Source organism: Lampris incognitus, chromosome 8, assembly GCF_029633865.1.
Source record: "Lampris incognitus isolate fLamInc1 chromosome 8, fLamInc1.hap2, whole genome shotgun sequence".
Classification (NCBI taxonomy): domain Eukaryota; kingdom Metazoa; phylum Chordata; class Actinopteri; order Lampriformes; family Lampridae; genus Lampris; species Lampris incognitus.
In genome coordinates this window covers 32,201,935-32,222,897 of record NC_079218.1, presented here as the reverse complement: position 1 = coordinate 32,222,897, position 20,963 = coordinate 32,201,935, and the positions used below count along the sequence as shown (strand labels likewise).

Below are 20,963 nucleotides of genomic sequence, written 5' to 3'. Positions count from 1 at the left end.
ATTTAGTCTTGTCCAGATCTATGAAAATTTGCCTGCTTGATTAGTGAAAGGGAGCGAACAATATGAATGCCCAAGTATTTGAATCCAGAATGTACAAAATGGTTGATTGTGGAATAAGGAGTGCTGGGAGGTTGACTGGGAAACATTCACTTAACTGTAGATTTGATTTATACCCTGAAAAGGACAGAGTATTTGCATAATTTTAATAATATGGGGGACAGAGGATACAGGGTCTGTAACATAAAGTAGCAGGCCATCTGCATAAAGTGATACTCTATTCTCAACTCCCCAGCATCTGATTCCCATGAATGACTGAGGACTTCAAAACACTAGCAGGGCGGAAAACCTTTGGAAAAATTAAATCAGAAACCCACTGGGGCTTCGAGCTTTGCCAATTTGCATAGAGTTGATGGCATCAATAATTTTGCAAAGTCTCAGAGGTTTTAGCTAGTTCCCTGTCAAAGCTAGGTGTACTTGTAGAAATTTCTTGGCTAGCAAAAAAGTTCTCCATGACAGAGTTGTCACTGAGGGATTTAGATGTATATGAAGTTGAATAAATAGAAGTAAATACATTATTAATCTCCTTGGGGTCAGTCTTTGGGGTGCTTGAGTTGTCCAAAACTTCCGAAATTAAATGTGACGCAGATCTACTTTTCAGCTAGTGCTAGTTCATCAGATGGCGGCGCGTGTAGATATAGCGACCTCACTTGGACCCAAACAATTCTGTGTTTTTGTTGTCTAATATATCTGACACTGTGGGAAAGAACGTCAACTCTACTGGGAAACAATTACAACCGTAAAGAACTTTTGGACATTGGAAACATGATCACACACGATCAGATACCAGCTTATTTGGATGATCTGCATTTTCTCGGCTTGCTATGCGACCCAGGCCCCATCGCTACAGGACATCCCCTTGCGGCTACCCGCTTGTGAAACCGGTGCGAGAGGACCCGGAAGCACAGCGTGCACAGAGGCATCCATGCTAGGCTAAATGCTAACCCCTCCAGACCAGCTCTCCCATCCATTTTACTTGCTCTGTATGCTTTCTGGACTGCATACGGCTTCAACGGACATCCCAGCATAAAACTAAGAACTGTTGTATTTTTGTCTTCACTGAAACATGGCTTCACAGCAACATTCCGGATACAGCTAGATGGGCTAGTATGCTACCGAGCTGACAGAGCACAATTTTTGTCAGGTAAAACCCATGGTGGTGGCTTGTGTGTTTACATTAACAAGGAATGGTGTGCAAACGCTGTGATGGTCTCCAAACACTGCTCTTCATCCGTGGAGTTCACAATTGTCAAGCGCCGGCCATACTATCTGCCGAGAGAAATCGCTGTCGTTATTGTGGCCGTGTACTTTTCCCCGAGCGCCAGTGCCTCAAAGGCACTGCGTGAACTACACCATGGCATCAGCAAACAACAATCTACTTACCCTGGCAGATTTTTCATTATTGCTAGGGATTTCAATCACGCAAACCTAAAGACTGTTACCTAAATTCCATCAGCATATAAACTTGGCCACTAGGGAAAACAACAAACTGGACCTCATTTAAACTAACGAGAAGAATGCATACAGATCACTCCCCCGCCACCACCTTGGAAACTCAGACCACATCTCTGTTATGCTAATTTCAGCATACAGGCCACTTCTGAAACTGAAATGGTTCAGCGACAGATCAGGGTCTGGCCACAGGGGTCTATTGCAGCCCTTCTGGACTGCTTTGAGAGCACTGACTGGGGCATTTTCAAAGCGACAGCCTCCTCTGGTGTGCACATTGATCTGAAGGAATACACAGTGACAGTGACAGCCTACATCAAATAAGTGTATAGACGATGTCACAGCAGAAGTCCGGGCACTGCTGAGGACCCGGAGTGCTGTATTCAGATCTAGTGATAAGGCAGCCCTCAAGACAACAAGGGCCAACCTGTCGTGTGGCATCAGGGAGGCCAAAAGACAATATGCACAGCGAATCAACAGCCACTTCATTGATAGCAGAGATGCACAGCGCTTGTGGAAGGCCATCCAGGCCATCACTGGCTACAAGCCTCCTCCTCAGACCTGTGGCAGTGCCCCCACCCTCCCAGATGCACTGAATGACGTCTGTGCACAATATGAGAGACTGAACAGTGTGCCTGTGGTGAAGACTACATCCCTGTTGGATGACCAGGTTCTACAGGTGACTGCATATGATGTGAGAAAGACCCTCTCCAGGGTCAACCCACACAAAGCTGCAGGTACAGAGGGTCCAGGCAGAACCCCAGGCTGAGCCATCAGGGACTTTGTTGAGCAGCTGGCAGATGTCCTTGCTGACATCTTCAACATCTCACTGTCCCAGGCAGTCATCCCCATGTGTTTCAAGTCTACCACCATCATGCCAGTGCCAAAGAAGTCCCCTGTGTCCTACCACAATGACTACCGCCCCATTGCACTGACTCCCATCATCATGAAGTGCTTTGAGAGGCTGGTCATGAAGCACATCAAGTCCAACCTCCCCTCCACTCTGGACCCTCTCCAGTTTGCATACCACACTAACAGCTCCACAGAAGATGCCATAACCTCTGCCCTTCATCCAGCCCTGTCCCACCTGGACCGAAAGAACAGCTATGTGAGGATGTTGTTCGTTGACTTGAGCTCAGCTTTTAATACAATCATATCACAACACCTGATCGGAAAGCTGAGCCAGCTGGGTGACAACACCTCCCTCTGCAACTGGGTGCTGGACTTCCTCACGGGTAGGCCACAGTCAGTGCAAATTGGCAAGGTCACCTCCAGGACCATCACACTGAGCACCGGCGTTCCACAGAGCTGTGTGCTCAGTCCGCTCTCATTCACCCCGCTGACTCATGGCTGCACATCATCATCCATCTCCAACCTCATCATAAAGTTTGCTGATGATACTACAGTGGTAGGGTCTCATCGGCAACAATGATGAATCATCATACAGAGCGGACTGGTGGCAAGGTGGAAAAACAACAACCTCTCCCTAAATATAGGGAAAACTAAGGAGGTTATTATTGACTTTAGAAAGACCAGCGCCCACCACACCCCTCTGACTATCGATGGTATGGACATGGAGAGAATCAGCAGTGCTAAGTTCCTGGGAGTTCACATCACAGAGGACCTCTCTTGGTGCTCACATGTCACTGTGCTCTCCAAGAAGACCCAGCAACATCTTCACTTCCTGTGGCGTCTGAAGAAGGCGAGTCTCCCCCCACCCATCCTCATTACATTCTACAGAGGCACCATAGAGAGCATTCTGACCAGCTGTGTCACTGTCTGGCATGAGAACTGCATGGCTTCCGACCGCAAATCCATATGGCGGATAGTGAGGACAGCTGGAAAGATCATAGGAACTGCTCTCCCATCCATCCAGGCCATCTATGACGCATGGTGCACCCGGAAGTCTCTCAGCATCGTGAAGGACCCCACCCACCTTTCCCACATTCACTTAACCCTCCTACCCCCTGGCAGGTGGCACCGGAGCATCCATACTGCCTCCACCAGACTATGCAACAGTTTCATTCGTCAGGTTGTGAGGTTCAACAGCCTGAACACTTAGACCTTCCACAAAATGACTTTTTGACCTTCTTACTCACTGTCCATGTCAGGTGTGCTTGTGATGTTTAGGTCTGTGAAGTAATTTTTGTTTTTAATGCACTTTTAGTTTTTAATATTTATTGCGTGTTATTTGTTTTTATGTGGCACTGTGGTCCGTGTGAAACGTAATCTCGTTCCCCTGTATGTATGAGACATGCATATGAGGCAATGACAAATAAAAGCAGTCCAAGTCTAGGAGTAGAACATCTTACCTAATCAGTAGTAGTACTACATCTCTTTCCAAGCAATGTTAAGTGCTCAACAAAGAATTCAAAGTGATTTTGGGGAGGGGGGGGGTAAGAATTGCACCAGGCCAAAATGAGTGGTGACATTTGAGCGAGAAATAAGTTTTTGACTGCCATTTGTTTGCAACTGTCTTTTTCAGTCATGCGATATCTGCCAGGAGGCATTTGAGATGTACTGGGAGGAAGAGGAGGAGGAATGGCACCTGAAGAATGCCATCAGGGTTGATGGGAAGGTAGGCATTTGCCAGCGGAGCTGGGTGCACACTAGAGCATGGTTCTCAAACTTTGAGTGGCAACCCCCCCAGAATAATCAGATTGGTGTTCGCGACACCGCCCCCCAACAGCACTGGGAAATTGAAATCACAACACTCCAGTGCATACACATTCATAAACTAGCCAATTCATAAATGCTCATAAACTGTCTGCCCAAGACTGTTCAGGGATATAACACATGACAGCTACCAAACTCACACAGGAAGACCATTGCTTTTCCCACAGACAGAACAACAATTAATTCGATTTTGGCTTTAATTGTTTTTAGATTTATTGAAATAACAGCAACTCATGCACACACACTGACTCTCAAACATGCTCAGTAAAGTCTGTTCTAAGGCAATTTATATCACTGGTACTGACAATGTAATGTACACACCATTCCCCAGTCTAAAATATGTTATTTTTACCATGGCACCGCAGAACTGCTGTGGTGGGCTATGCATCGCAAATTGTGGTCATTCATGGCACAGTGGCCCAGTGGTTAGCACGGTTGCTCACAACTAGAAGGGCCTGGGTTTGAACCCCAGGCCATCCTAGGTCCTTTCTGTGTAGAGTTTGCATGTTCTCCCGTGTCTGTGTGGGTTTCCTCCGGGTGCTCTGGTTTCCTCCCACCATCAACGACATGCATGTTAGGGTTAGTACTCCTGCCTGTGCTTCAGACTAAGGCAATAGGAAAAAGAAGTGGAGTTGTTCCCTGGGTGCTGCACCACAGCTGCCCACTGCTCCTAAACAATTAGGATGGGTTGAATGAAGAAAATAAATTTCATTGTAACCTACAATGACAAAATAAAGTAGCTTTCATTCATTCATTTCATTCACTCATGGATGCAAATTGTGGTCATTCGCACAAGCGCGCCCTATAAACTATATTTGATAAATATATCAAATACTAACGTTTAGTAAACCTTGTTTTTCTGGAGTGTACCTGCTTTTAGTCTGCTGTTGTCCTTGCTGTTCTTCGGTTTTCTCGATAACAGTTCCTCCACGTACAATAGCCACCAATGACTGCTGGATCCCAAGGTCCTCTTGAGAAGCTGACACTTAAAATGTATCCCTATTATTTGCACATACACTTTTATTGACTTGTCTTGACTATTGCTGATGTATGTCTTCAGGTGTATCATAAGACAATAAACTAATGCATTTTTAAAGGTGACAATGGGTTATGTTCGATTTCTGTAAATTCCAATGCCTGCAATTTTTTTCCATATTGATCCTGATATGAAGAATGATTATCTGCTAAATGTACAGACGTTAAGTACTGTATTGCTCTCTCAAAGAAGTCAAAGTATACTGAGTGCCTTTTATACTGTGAGGGCACAGCAGTTAAAGAGACAGTACACCTATTTTTTTCTATCAGGTGTGCTGTGGGTCTGGTGAGTTTCATGCTTGTTTTCTCCACAACCATCTGGTGACCCGAGGAAATTATCATGCGACCCCCAGGTTGAGAACCAATGTACTAGAGCAATTTTCAAATCCTAAATAATATTAAAAACGGGGGGAGACCGCACACAGACAGATTTCAGATATTTTTAGTTGTCATAACACACTAGAAGATTAGGCAAAGATGGCATATCACACACTTAACAATTATTATACTAATGATCAATCACTGTCGGAAATGTTTCATTTTAAACCGGCAGCTGACGGTAATGCATACCAGCCACTATTAAAAATAAAAAGACTCAGAAACTCTATTCATCAAATGTGACTTAAAATGAGCCGGAATTAATGTAAATCTTTGTCCCCTTTTCCACAGACGTATCATCCCTCGTGTTTTGAAGATTATAAAAACGTAAGTAACTTGAGCAGTGCTGTCTGGTGTGTACCATAGGCAAAACAAGATGTGGGACATTAAAACCAGCTACACAACTAATACATAAATGTTACATTTACACAGTGGCTGAGCCAGTTTCTCTTGTTTGAATAATAGGCTATGTAATACAGTTTCTAAAGATTAGACAAAGGTGGCACATCACACACCAGGCAAACAAGTATTCCAAAACTCCAGTTGGGTTTATGAATACTTGTTTGCCTGGTTTCCAGTTGGGAGCAAGGTTGCTTTCAGCAGTACACTCCAAAATAGTACATAGTCAAGATAATTAAGTGACCATGAATATATTGTGATGGTGAAATAAATTGGCAGTTTGTATGTTTGATAAAACCTAAAGTAATGGCCTTTGTCCCATGTGGGTGTTTTTTCTAGACCTCATCATTTCTGGACATCACACCATCTCCCAACAAGGTGCTGACTGAGCACCCACTCAGCACCTTCATAAAGCAAGAGGATAAGGAGGAAGAGGTGACACCTTGTGTCGCTGTCAAACAAGAAGTGGAGCCTGAAGGCAAAGAGGCTCAGAATGTGAAGGAGGATGTAGATTTGAGTGAAGGCTCACACACCAGTGCAATTTCCTAAAAAAAAAAAAAAATTAAACCCAACTGTGTTGCTGCTCTTTCCTCTCCTTTTGGTCTGGCTGTTTTCAGCCTTCACCTTTTTTTTTTAAAGGAGAAATTATTTTTTATAAACTGAGGCAGGGTCCTCAGAATACCATTATCTGAATACATTTTTGTATTTAAATTCTGCCTGTCAATTTCAGGTATCACTCTTGGTAAATTAACTGAACTGAAGCCGTTCTTTGCATAAAAGATGTTGTCAAGGAGTAAGTTGTATATAAAAGATTTAATTTATAAATTAAGTATTTTTGGTAATCTTTGTAAATATTCAATACCTAAGGGCCATGCCTATGGAGTTGTAAAATAATTGCAAAGTATTTCCCCTCTATTTTATATATAACTTAATTTTGATTTCCCAAGTAAAATGAATTTATTCCTATGTTTGACTTGAATTGGAAAGTTAAGGGGTTTTATTTTTGGCTTCGTTAACAAAAAGGTAAGAATTAAGCCCAACTTTTCCTAAGGTAAACTGAAAACATAACATTTTAATCTGTGGTCTTGCTTTCTTATTTTTACTATGATTTGAGGGAAAATATTTTAGGATATCTTTTTTTGCAGACTCCAGAAAACGACCATTTTTCATGGCGGTCTTGATCCAGTTCTCAATAAAAACATCTGAAAATTTTTGTTTGTGTGAACAGTGATTGGTGTGGTGTCCTAATAACTTCTGAACCTACTTCCCAACTCCCTTGATAATTCCAGTTTAAAATGTTAATTAGGCTTTGAATTTGAAATAAAAGTTCACTGGATTTAAATGGTTTGTTTCTTGTCTTTTATTTTTATGTTTGTTTATTTGGCATCAGCAGGGTGGCCTACTGTTAAGACAGTCCTGTATAGGGGCATCAACATATCTGCACAAGACCCCAAACATCCGCTGCACTAGAAAGCTTAGTTAAAGCCGAGGGTTTCTCGGTGTTGAAACGGACAGGCAAAGAGTATTTAAGGTTTCTTTATCCATTTATAACTTTAAATCGTCTGTAACATCCCTAAGTGTTCTTTGTGTGTGTGTGTGTGTGTGTGAAAAGGCCACTGCATCCCAATGAATTTGCTTTCATTCTAATGAAGGTTGCAAAGCTAAATGTTTGACTTCCAACAACTTGGCTCATCTTAGACCCTTAACCTACAACTATAAACTCTTATGTTTAAAAGTGAAAAAGTGAACACATTACCGTCATTCAACATTTCCATGGCAGGAACTATTTTACTGACTCTTGTAAACCTTTAGAGCAGCTTCAGTGGTCTTTATCATACAAACAGACAGCATGAGTGCAAATTACAATCCTGAAAAAAGGTTACTAGAATGAGAAAGTTCTCTGGTCAGAATAAGAGTACAGGGCGTCCAGGTAGTGTAGCGGTCTATTCCGTTGCCTACCAACATGGAGATCGCCTGTCCAAATCCCCGTGTAACCACCGGCTTGGTCGGGGGTCCCTACAGACACAATTGGCCGTGCCTGCGGGTGGGAAGCCGGATGTGGGTGTGTGTCCTGGTCGCTGCACTAGCGCCTCCTCTGGTCAGTCGGGGCGCCTGAGGGGGAGGGGGGTTGGGGGGAATAGCGAGATCCTCCCACGCACTACGCCCCCTTGTTGAAACTCCTCAGGCGAAAAGCAGCTGGCGACTCCATATGTATTGGAGGAGGCATGTGGTAGTCTGCAGCCCTCCCTGGATTGGCAGAGGGGGTAGAACAGCGACCGGGACGTCTCGGAAGAGTCGGGTAATTGGCCGGGTACAATTAGGGGGAGGGGGAAAAAAACCTCTCTAAACTGCAAACAGAGGATTAATGCTCCTTAAGATTATTCAGTTTACTGCAATGCAGCACACCCCACATAGATTGCATCTGCCTTGAGCCTAAAACCATAATTTGCTTTAAAATAATCCCACTAGGAATTTTAAATACACTGCATTAATTGAAATAAAGATTGAGGTAAAATACCAGTCAAATGTATACTTCAACTTAAGCCTGACCAATAGGCCAGAGAACATTCAATTACAGCTGGTACAGATTCTGATAAAAACAGGCAAAAATGAAGGCGAAATTCTCATCAGTGATTATGGTGGATCTCTTGTTTCTGTCAAAGATCTTGGGACAAGTCCTTCACCTCCAGACACGGTACAAACCCAAGGCAATGGTCAGGCAGGCAAACACAGACGCTGGGAAGGAGAGAAGAACCAAGCACTTTTTTATCTACTGTAACCATAGTACATTTTTTTCCCCTTCACCCGTCTTGTCTGTTTAAAATCAAGGAACACATACACACAACTCACACAAGTACAACGTATGTTTCACACAAAAACTTTTCAGGTAGCTTATATCTACCAAGTGTGTTAGTAAATGTTCTGGTGTTTCTTTCATCACCGGCATCCTTGATCTTTGGTTGCTTCCCTCGAAAACCCTGTTCACTTTCCCCAAAAAATTCTCTTGGTTGAGATCAAGTTGGTTGGTTTTTATGCATTTTGAGGAAGCATGGAGTTTTTTTAAAAAAGTTATTTAGATGCCCCCCAAATGTTTTATTTTAAAAAATAATAATTTAAAATTCTTTTTTGGATTTTCTGCCCAATTGTATCCGGCCAATTACCCCACTCTTCCGAGCTGTCCCTATCACTGCTCCACCCCATCTGCTGATCCGGGGAGGGCTGCAGACTACCACATGCTTCCTCCAATACATGTGGAGTTGCCAGCCGCTTCTTTTCACCTGACAGTGAGGAGTTTCACCAGGGGGACATAGCATGTGGGAGGATCACGCTAGTTCCCCCAGTTCCCCCTCCCCCTTAATAGGCACCCCAACTGAGGAGAGGAGGCGCTAGTGCAGCGACCAGGACACATACCCACATCCGGCTTCCCACCCATAGACACGGCCAATTGTGTCTGTAGGGGTGCCCGTCCAAGCTGGTGGTAACACTGAGATTCGAACCGGCGAGCCCCGTGTTGGTAGGCAACGGAATAGACCAATACGTCACCCGGATGCCCCCAAATGTCGTTTTGGTTTTTTTTGTGTCCCTTTTCTGATGTTTGTCAAAGTGCAGAAGACCATGCTTTCAAATAAGCCATTTCAGCTCATCTTTAACCTCATATGCTTCTAGACTCAAGACAGGACAGACGTGCACATGCCCAACCTTTACACGCATTCAGAAAAACACAGTGACATGGATTACCTGCGAGGTAACGTACGGTCTCCAGTTTGAGGGACTCCAGGAGGGTCTTCAGTGAAGCCACCTCCAAGTCGATCTTCTTAGTGGTTTCCATGTTGTCATGGTCAATGTCTGCTTTCTGAGGATTTAAAGTTCCAGTTGGAGAAATACAGTTATCTTCAGATTCCGTCACACCAGCATTAAGCTGTGGTGTTAGGAATAATAAGACTGTTGTATAATTTTACAAAGTGTCTGGCTCATTGATCATTTTAAATTCCTGGAAAGCTGACTGATAAATGTTTTCATCTGACAGCAGCAGTGAAAGGTGTAATAACATGAATACACAGAAAAAAAAAAGTTTGATGGAGACATCCCTAATGACCTATTTCTACACAGACTGGTTATGCAAGACTGCCATTATTAGATCTTGTTTACTTGTCTTGAGATAAGATATCCTGACAATAGCTAAATAATGACATCATTATACAATAACTCTATAAAATTAAGCTTTACGAAGTTATTTGAAATGAGATCAGATAAATTTACCTTCCCGTGGAACTCTGTGGTGGTCTCCATAAGCTTCCTCTCCTGTTCTGTAAACTTAAGGAGAAAATCAGAGGTTGGAGATTTTATTAAAAAAGAAAAAGTCTTGAGAAAAATTTTCACTTGGAGAAAAAAAATCTTTCTGCTCACTACTAAACCAGCTAAAAAACCCCTATCTGCCCATGGCTGAAGTATGCTCTGAGGGAGGGCAGAGGCCAAGTTTCGGTAGCTAAGAGAACATGGCACAAGTGCAAAGACAATGATCTGAAGCCCTATGGGTCACTCTTCTTGCTCTAAATGAGGAACCTTGCTCACAATATCCTTATCCTTAGTAAGAAGGGATCCAATGCCTCCAGCCTTTGCAAGCTGTTCTCCACCTTTCCTTCACTTGCCCCCTCCTCCCTCATCTCAAATGGCTTTGCACTCTACTTTGAGGAAAAAGTGGCAGCCATCAGTAATAATTTTTCAATCAATCAATTGTCTGCTCCTACTTCATCTTTAGTCACACAACCAGTAGTCCTGAGGCCTCCATTATGTACAATATCTCCCTAGTCTTTGGAACTGGACTCTTCAACTTACCGCTCCAATCAGATATACTTCCATCCAATATTTAGGCTAACTTGGGTGACCCCAGTGTGGAAAAATAATCACTTGATCCTACTGTGGTCCAAAACAATCAGAGCCATTCCTAGCTAAAAGTCTCTTACAAGCAGCATGCTATCAGCTCTCCTCCATTCTTTCACAGACAACACACTTTATCCAAATGTACAAACCCCAATTCCAATGAAGTTGGGACGTTGTGTAAAATGTGAATAAAAACAGAATACAATGATTTGCAAATCCTTTCCGACCTATATTCAATTGAATACACTACAAAGACAAGATATTTAATGTTCAAACTGATAAACTTTATTTTTTTTTGCAAATATTCACTCATTTTGAATTTGATGCCTGCAACACGTTCCAAAGAAGCTGGGACAGGGGCAACAAAAGACTGGGAAAGTTGAGGAATGCTCAAAAAACACCTGTTTGGAACGTTCCACAGGTGAACAGGTTAACTGGAAACAGGTGAGTGTCATGATTGGGTATAAAAGGAGCATCCTCGAAAGGCTCAGTCAGTCACAAGCAAGGATGGGGTGAGGTTCACCACTTTGTGAACAACTGCATGAGCAAATAGTCCAACTAAGAACAACGTTTCTCAACGTACAATTGCAAGGAATTTAGGGATTTCATCATCTACAGTCCATAATATCATCACAAGATTCAGAGAATCCGGAGAAATCTCTGCACGTAGCGGCAAGGCGGAAAACCAACATTGAATGCCCATGACCGTTGATCCCCCTGGCGGCAGTGCATTAAAAACCGACATCATTCTGTAAAGGATATGTGTGGCGCATTATGAAGCACAAAATACGACAACAGAGACCCCGGACTGTTGAGCAACTGAAGTCGTACATCAGGCAGGTATGGGAAAGAATTCCACCTACAAAGCTTCAACAATTAGTGTCCTCAGTTCCCAAATGTTTATTGTGTGTTGTTAAAAGGAAAGGTGATGTAACACAGTGGTGAACAGGCCCCTGTCCCAGCTTCTTTGGAACGTGTTGCAGGCGTCAAATTCAAAATGAGTGAATATTTGCAAAAAAACAAAGTTTATCAGTTTGAACATTAAATATCTTGTCTTTGTAGTGTATTCAATTGAATATAGGTCGAAAAGGATTTGCAAATCACTGTATTCTGTTTTTATTTATGTTTTACACAGCGTCCCAACTTCATTGGAATTGGGGTTTGTATCTTCTTTCAAGAGTGGTCAGTTCACTGAAACTGTTCTTCTTTACTTGAAACTACAATTGATAGAGCTGGCGATCTAATTGTGCATTTACACTAATTACATTTGACACGAGGTCTTGGATATGATAAGTATTCAGTGCTGCAAGGTGCCAGAAAACACACAAATATATAAAGACACACTATCAATGACAAAAACACAACACAAAATCATATCGAGACTTGCAAAGACATAATACAATCACTAAACGTTCACAGATACCTCAAGACAAAAACCTGAAAGACACAAAACTACAAAGACAAGAAATTGAAAAATGCGCACACAACATAATACATATACACTTCAGAGACCATAAAAAAATAGAAAATACACACACAAACATAAGCACCCACAGTTAGATAAAAATAAAATAAGAACACACACAAACATGTTTACACACTAGTGTACTCACCATGTCTGAGATCCTGCTTCTTTCCAGGTTGATGTCCAGTTTGGTCTCTGCTCTGATCTTCTGACTTTCCTCCTGAAAACAGTATTAGTTTGTAACGTTTCCCAGGGAAACTGGCAGATGAGAACCCAAACGCACAACTCACAGACAGGGAGGTTAAACTTAACCCCCCCCCAAAAAAAACCTTTTATTTACAACAAAGAGGTCTACAATTGTCATACAGGAAAAAAAGCAACTTTGTACAGAGCAGGGGAGTTCAAAGTCCATTCGTTGTAAGCCCTTTCAGAGTTCAAATAAAATGTGCTTTATTTAAAATATTGAAAGTCTTTATAGCTTTTTTTTTTATTTTCAAATTTTCAGTTAAGGTGCCATACTGCTTGAGTTCAACAACAAATCGATGAGGGTTTGGAGTCAGATCATTTAGATTTGTGGATGTGGAATTTACCAAGAATAATCAAAAGCTGAATTATATAGGTAATGTTGCTGTCCATCCCATAAAACACACACTATAACATCACATCAAATACATTAATCCGTACATTAGTACCCATTTTTCCATTTGTAAAGTCTTGCATAGCAATCCAAAAAAGAAAAAGGAATGGACACAGTGAAAAAACAAATGAAACATAAGTAGCGGACCGTGCATTTCAGACCTAGGCCTTCGGTGAGACGTCACGTCCTCATAATTACCCAAAGACAGCCGTCATATCGCCATGCTACAATGTTTTAGTCGCAAAAGTGGTTATCGCAATCATCACCATCATCAAGTTATTTGACAATTTTCACTTTCACAACAGCGACATGGTGTGGCGACATGGTGTAACGCACAGCCTTACTGGACGTAATCCCGCTGGGCATATAAATAGGCTATCAAGAAACTCAACAAACACTTCCCAGCCGGGCCGCTGGGCATAAAAACAATCAAACATTAAGCAAATCAACTAGCTGTACAAAAAAATACATTTGACTCACCAGTGTTGTCTATTTAAAGACAAAATCCATTCTCATTTCTTTCTGGATGAAACGGTTTATCACATGGTCATAGAGCACTCCTTTGGCTTTTAAATCCATCAGAATGTCCTTTGGCAATGGAGGCCATTATCTCCTCTTTAATTGCTTCCCCCAGTACATCACCAACATCACTAATCAAATCGTTCTGTATTTTTCCTGAGGTGCCAGTGAACACACTGTTGGTAGACAGGTGGTGATGCAAGTCCTTGTCATGCTCAGCCAAAAATGAAAGAAGCTCCAGATAATGACCTTTATTAGTTGAGTCCTTGCCCTCATCATGACCGCGAAATGCTAACTCCTGTTTCCCCAGGAAAATGACACAATGAATTAACTTTCTCAATAATCTCCCTGCTTTGTCTCACTTTTTCCATTGTGCATTTCTGTTTCCCTTCTGCTCATTCAGTTGCAGGTCCACTCTTGTGTCCCCAAATGTTTTGAGTTTGACTGTTGCCTGGAGTTGTCTTGTGCTATTCTTTTGTCTTAATGCTGACTGAGAATGCTGCACCAATCAGGAGCAGCATTCTCAATTTCATCATATTCTATTCAATGCCAGTAAAGCCTTTTTTCTTCTTCTTGTTATTCATTCATTCCTCATCTACACTATCTTACTCCAATCCAGGGTCACAGGGGCCTGGAGCCTTGGCATTAGACAGAAGGCGGGGAGACACCCTAGGCCTGGACAGACCATCACATGGCCAATGTAGACAGTCACTGACAGTACATTCAGTCTCCAATTTACCCATGCATACACCTATATTATATGCTGGTCTTTGGACTATGGGAGGAACTTGAGTACCCGTGGGCATAACTACCAAGCAAAGGCAACTAGAGAAAGTTATAGTTGCAAACAAATCATGGTGATGCCTGTCTCTAAAAAAAAAAAATCAGGAACTGATTTTAAGGATGGGACTGATTTTGCCTTCATATCATATCAGACAGGACATTACAAGGATTAGAGAGGCAGGATGGTAAAGGGTCCATCAGTTATGGTCTTTAACCCAAACTCTATTTGGCTAGAAGGCTTTGCCTGAAGACATCATACTGCAACCTTACCAGTGAGGAATCTATCACATAAAGCTTAATTGGTTATGTAGATTTCATGTACAGGGACTGAGATCAGTGGTTTTGTTGCAGCAACATTATTTCATTCATTACTTTCATTCATTATTTACTGACAAACCCTACAAATCCTCATATGTGCTTAAATTTGAATACCTTGTATCCACAGGGAAACCACCTCTCACATGAGAGTGAGTTATAAATAGTTATTCACAGAAGAATTGTGACCCTGATACGATTCGAACACACAGCTGTCTGATAGGGAGTCAGACGTGCTACCATTCCACCACAAAGTCCCATGTTGGAAAATCTGATTTAGCGCCAAGAAACCAAGTATGGACAGCATGCAGACAAAGCTTGTCTTTCCATTGTTGCCATTGTATAGTTGTTGCCATTGTATTGGAGCTGTTCCGTGTTCTAGAGTAAGCAATGCTCCTAAACTAGATTTTGGGAGCATACACAAAATATCTAGGAACTTTCAGTCATAGAAAATAGCTGTAATTTAATGGCCATTTTTTAATCCAAAAAGCTTGGCAGTACCAAATCACACGTATATTTGATACTAGTTGTGCCAAGGGGACTCTTCTGCCGTGCACTGCAAGGCCCTGTTTAGGGTCCTGGTATTTTAGGTGATGTTACTCAATGGTGTTCATGTGTTGTGCCTCTATTAAGGCAAGTCAGATGGTTTCTTTATGAGTACAGTGTTTTGAAGATCATCTTTGTATTTAACTTAGTTCATCTTATGGTGATATGTAGCAATTTCTGGGTGTTTGAGCACTCTGCATTAAAATGGAATCACTACTGGTGACACGTCAGCACCTTCCCCACTGCCAAATATCTGTCAGTAAACAGATAACTTAACTGCTCGCGATATCTATTTGCCAGTCACAGCAACTTACATTCTTCCACATTTGGCTGCTGGTAGATGTCATACATTTGCATAGAGAAGTCCTACCCTACAAATAACCATTAAAATGAGGAAGTACGAAAGCATTCATGATTTGTATAGTTGTGGAATAGTTATTGTCTTAAATGTGCAAGTGATAGAAAGTATCATGAAAGACTTAAGAACAGGAAGAAAAAAACCCGAAATGTAATAGAATAGAATTAAGTAGGATAGACCAGGCCAGATCAAATGAGAAAAGAACTAAACAGAAGTAAAAAATAGAAAAGAAGAGATGAGATGAGATGGGAGTTCTCACCATCAGTCTGTTTTTAAGTTGATCCATTTCTCTTTTCATTTTCTGTAGGAACAGTAAGTAACAGAATTAATAGTAAAAGTAGAGAGGACAAAATTCAGTTCATTAGAGAGCATTAGATTGCTATTGTATTTTATCTAGCTAATAGTGCAAGCACATTGATCACTTGTAAGTCCATGTGCTATAAGTGTTGAGACAGCACACTCCTGACTTAGCAATCATTCCTAGCTCGCTGTAAGTTTGATCTGCCGAGGTGAGCTCAGAGATAGATTGTATCATTTTACTGACAATGGTTGAATCAGTTCATCTGGACACATTTATTGAGAGAGAAACATTTCATCACTCATCTAAGTGACGTCTTCAGTCTCAGCTGACTGCGGGTATTGAGCATGGATTAAGACATTTACTGACAATAATTATATACTACAATTTTAGTGAAGATAAGAATACAATAATCTCAGGATCCAGAAGAAGGCTTGTTTAACATGCAGCTGGCAAACCTGGTGGCTCAGGGTTGAAAAGGTTACCTGGAAGGAGGACAGTGTAAAAGAGGGGAGTGTAGAGAACTTATGTACCACATTCTCGGAGCGGAGGTTGGCAAACTCACTCTTCTCTAAGATCACCATGTCTTTCCGAATGGAGTCTAAGTGAGACATGATCTGCTGCAGAGCAATCTCCTGGAGAACATAAATGAAGTAGGAGAGGAGATAAGAGCTGTGGAGAAAATGGGAGAAAGGAGAGGGGCAGGAGGAAAAAAGAAGGGAATAGTCCTAAATAGTACAATCAGTACATGTGCAGTGTCCAACCTGATGTGATGACGTCACCATATCCTTATACACAATGTCCATGTTCGCTGTTGACAACGTCACAAGTGCCGAAACTATGATCTCTGCTTGACGTTTGTCAAAACCTGAAAAAAGGAGCACTTTCTCGTTAAAAGTGTTTGTATGACGACAAAGTGTTACAACACTCATTTGTCAGCTTCAACAGGTGTTTGTGACAAATGATGTGATTGTTCTCATGGAGGCGAGAGGCAGAGTTTACTGTCTGACCGCTGTTCTCCAGCGCAGTGACGACGGCGTGGGAGTCAAACGTCAGTTTGCGCTGCTCCAGCGGCGTTAATTCCACTTTTCTAAGGTTGTAAGTCGCCATAAGTGAGCCAACATGAAAATCTGTCACTCACACACACACACACACACACACACACACACACACACACACACACACACACACACACACGTTAATTCAAATTAACTTACTGAAATTTAAACTACTACAAAGTTAGCAGGTAAACAATTGTTTTTAAACTAAAACCATTATGATTTAGTAGATATTTATAATTAGTCTCGTATTTAATACCAACTAATCTCGTAACTCATTTGTAACTTGCAGTGGCTAGTCCAGAGTAACCTAGTAGGTAGTAAGTAATTAATTACGCCCCACCTACACAGGGGTGGACCGAGAGCACCCGCCACCTAAAGCCTAACTCTAACCTTACCAGCCCTTCCTCAATAACATTTAGTACGAACACCCGACGGGTAGGAAAAACACCGGCTCAAATTCACACTGGCATTTACTTGTTGGACAATAAAACGGACATCATTTCACACGGCTTACCCCTCCGACTTGTGAGTCCCCGGTACATGAATGACGGGCATCGACAGTACCGCGTTAGAGACCCCAGCCGTGTAATCATTTTGGCCATCGTCCAGAGTGCAACGCCAGTTAAGTTACAGTGAAGTTTTGTAAACAACGTTTTACGAGGCACCACCCGCCAAATAGTATTCCCTGGTAGTTTCTACTGCGTTGCATAGAGGACAGGGATCCAGGGGAGGACGTCTGGGACACCGGATATCGTCTGACGGGCGGAGATCGCTTGACGGGTTCAGACGGCCGTTCCCACCACTAGTGATGTGTCGGTAGCGAGCGAGTCGGACGGGCCAGTGTTGTGTCGATATGTGTTACCTGTCGAGATGTGCTACTTAGCGGGTGTGCGCGTGGTGGCGGGGTTAGGGTTAGACTTTGCTATGGATTCGCGCTACGCTAGCATTTTTCGACAAGGCAGCATAAGTCGTCAGAACACCAGCTCTTCTTGCTGAGCCGAGCCAGAGTAAGCAGAGACGGTGATTTTTTTTGACAACCGCCGATAGATGGCGCTGTAGTAGCGCTGCCGCCATTTTGGACCGAAAACGCCCATGTACGCCAGTGCTGGGGAGTGGTGTGTGGTGGTGTGGTGTGTGACAAGAAGTGCAAAACGTCACTCGTTTACACGGTTAGACTCTTTATACGGATCAGAATTCATCACATCTCACACACCCAAAATCAGCGAATCTCACAGCTAAACCAGAAACGCAATAGAAAGTTTCTCAAAATAAGTCATCAGTATATTATATGACACTTACAGTATACTAATGATGTCACCACACTAGAATTACCAATGAAGTCCCACTACTCCCCGTACCTGATTTGATACCATGGCAAAACCAGAAATCTCATTCAGGACACATTCCTTTACTTAGAAACTTTTTTATATAAGCATTAACCACTGAACAGAAACCGTGTGTGTTATTTAAGCATAGGCTGCATTAGAATCTACTACTACTACTTTCGGCTGCTTCCGTTAGGGGGCGCCACAGCGGATCGTCTGTTTCCATCTCTTCCTGTCCTCTGCATCTTCCTCCGTCACGCCGGCCACCTGCATAGGCTGTATATGCTGCGTTAGAATAACAGTTACAAATTAAATATTGGCCTGTAGCCTTCAAGTAGAAAGCAAAGCAGCCCAAAAACTGTCATTTCGAATTAGTGGAGTTTGCATGTTCTCCCCGTGTCTGTGTGGGTTTCCTCCGGGTGCTCCGGTTTCCTCCCACAGTCCAAAGATATGTAGGTCAGGTGAATCGGCCATACTAAATTGTCCCTAGGTGTGTGTGTGTGTGTGTGTGTGGGGGGGGGGGGTGTGATGGCCTGACGGCCTGTCCAGGGTGTCTCCCTGCCTGCTGCCCTATGACTGCTGGGGTAGGCTCCAGCATCCCCGCGACCCTGAGAGCAGGAGAACCGGCTCGGATAGTGGATGGATGGATGAATTAGAGGAACTGTATGAAATGTCACGCTGTAACAACAATTGCAATTGTGTGATTATGCGCTCCGATTTTGGTTTGCAATCTCGTAAGTATGGCTGAAACTTCAAGTGTTGTTTCAGCATTCAGACAACTCTGGTTATATGAGAATAACAACATCGAGTAAAAACGCTGGAATTACTATCATTTTCAAAACGCCGGTATTAATTTGGTATCTATGTGTCTGTGGTATGTTTTGTTCTTGTGACACGCCTCGTTTTATCGACTTTGTAATGTGGTTATCGAGTTGCTTGGAAAATGGTTCCCGATCCAAAGACCACCAGTAGTCCCTGAGTGGGCTGCAGAGGGCTCCTAGCGGAATGACAGATTAATTTTATTTTTATTACACTAACTTCCAGGGACTGTATCGTTTTAGAGGGGATTCTTTCAGACAAATTCCTCTGAAAACACAGCTCTGTGGTCTATTGTGCATCTATTTTGGAGGTCCTTGACATGAAAAAAGTTTGAGAGTGCCTGGTTTCTCAAAATCCCAACAGTCCTGGATTTATCTAGCTTCCATTTGTGTCCATTGTTCACTTTTTTTACTCCTCTGGGAAGCGGGACAAAAGGTTATATTTTATGTTACGTTGCGTTGCGTTGCGTTACGTTGCGCTGCGTTACGTTGCGTTACGTTGCGTTACGCTGCGTTACGTTACGTCTTTCTATTTGGAATAGTCAGAATTTGTAAATCTGAACCCATGATTTTGTTGTTTAATAAATGAAATTCTGAATGAATGTTTGACAGATTTCTGCTTTGATTCTTTCACAGATTTTTAAATAAATCCATCAGGCCGCCAGTCCATCACAGGGCTGACACACACACACACACACACACACACACACACACACACACACACACACACACACACACACACACACACACACACACACACATTTTTCATATATGACAAATAAATTTGAAGCTCGAAATGTTACGATCCCTAATTATTAATGATTATAAGCCCAAAGGGTTCAATTAATAAATAAGTAAGTAAGTAAATAGTTATAATAGTATGCATATTTATAATATTTTTTTAATTGTTCACACAGGCCATTTCAGTAGAGACATTAAATATATAACAATAGAATAGAAATTATTTTGTTTTATTATTGTACGGCACTAAGAAAATGACTTGCACCGGTTGGCTAGACAGAGGGACCGAGCTGGGAAGGATGTGCAGCAGGTAAGGGTGATCAAGGATAGAAGTGGAAATGTGCTGACAAGGGAGGAGAGTGTACTGAGAAAGTGAAAGAAGAACTTTGCGGGGCTGATGAATGAAGAAAATGAGAGAGAGAGAGAGAGAGAGAGAGAGAGAGAGAGAGAGAGAGAGAGAGAGAGAGAGAGAGAGAGAGAGAGAGAGAGAGAGAGAGAGAGAGAGAGAGAGAGAGAGCGAGAGAGAGAGAGAGAGAGAGAGAAAGTTGGATGATGTAGGGGTAGTGAATCAGGAAGTGCAGTGGATTAGCAAGGAGGAAGTGAGGGCAACTATGAAGAGGATGAAGAGTGGAAAGGCAGTTGGTCCTGATGACATACCTGTGAAGGCATGGAGATATTTAGGAGAGATGGCAGTGGGGTTTTTAACTAGATTGTTTAACACAATCTTGGAAATTGAGAGGATGCCTGAGGAGTGGAGAAGAAGGATACCAGTACCAATTTTCAAGAACAAGGGTGATGTGCAGAACTGTAGCAACTACAGAGGTATAAAGTTGATCAGCCACAGCATGAAGATTTGGGAAAGAGTAATAGAAGCTAGGTTAAGAGGAGAGGTGACGATTAGCGAGCAGCAGTATGGTTTCATGCCACGAAAGAGCACCACAGATGTGATGTTTGCTTTGAGAATGTTGATTGAGAAGTATAGAGAAGGCCAGAAGGAGTTACATTGTTTTTTTTTTGTTAATTTAGAGAAGGTATATGACAGGGTGCCGAGAGAGGTGGTGTGGTATTGTATGAGGAAGTCCGGAGTTGCAGAGAAGTATGTAGGAGTGGTGCAGGATATGTATGAGGGAAGTGTGACAGTGGTGAGGTGTGTGGGTGGAATGACAGATGGGTTCAAGGTGGAGGTGGGATTACATCAAGGATCGGCTCTGAGCCCTTTCTT

The 20,963-nt window shown here is 42.4% G+C and overlaps 2 protein-coding genes across 3 annotated transcripts in view; one reads left to right on the top strand and one right to left on the bottom strand.

The window, feature by feature from the left end:
• The window catches only part of pcf11 (PCF11 cleavage and polyadenylation factor subunit), a 35,792-nt gene extending 28,456 nt beyond the window's left edge, over window positions 1-7,336 (top strand). Inside the window, exons 15-17 of the mRNA XM_056284731.1 lie at window positions 3,992-4,084; window positions 5,887-5,922; window positions 6,334-7,336. Of these exons, the coding sequence (XP_056140706.1) occupies window positions 3,992-4,084; window positions 5,887-5,922; window positions 6,334-6,543 (339 nt within the window). The 3' untranslated portion in view covers window positions 6,544-7,336. The remainder of the gene's footprint in view (window positions 1-3,991; window positions 4,085-5,886; window positions 5,923-6,333) is intronic.
• Window positions 7,337-7,344: 8 nt separating this feature from the next.
• ccdc90b (coiled-coil domain containing 90B) lies at window positions 7,345-17,816 on the bottom strand. Of its 2 annotated transcripts, none has more exons than XM_056284733.1 (9): window positions 17,372-17,816; window positions 16,807-16,926; window positions 16,561-16,664; window positions 16,282-16,431; window positions 15,758-15,799; window positions 12,489-12,560; window positions 10,255-10,308; window positions 9,733-9,847; window positions 7,345-8,730 (listed from the first exon to the last, which is right to left on the bottom strand). In XM_056284733.1, exons 1-9 carry the CDS (start codon window positions 17,457-17,459, stop codon window positions 8,675-8,677), a joined length of 801 nt encoding a protein of 266 aa, XP_056140708.1. In that variant the 5' UTR covers window positions 17,460-17,816; the 3' UTR covers window positions 7,345-8,674. The 2 variants fall into 2 exon arrangements, with proteins under 2 accessions (XP_056140708.1, XP_056140710.1); XM_056284735.1 differs by having other exon boundaries at window positions 16,330-16,431.
• Between the last annotated feature and the right edge of the window lie 3,147 nt (window positions 17,817-20,963).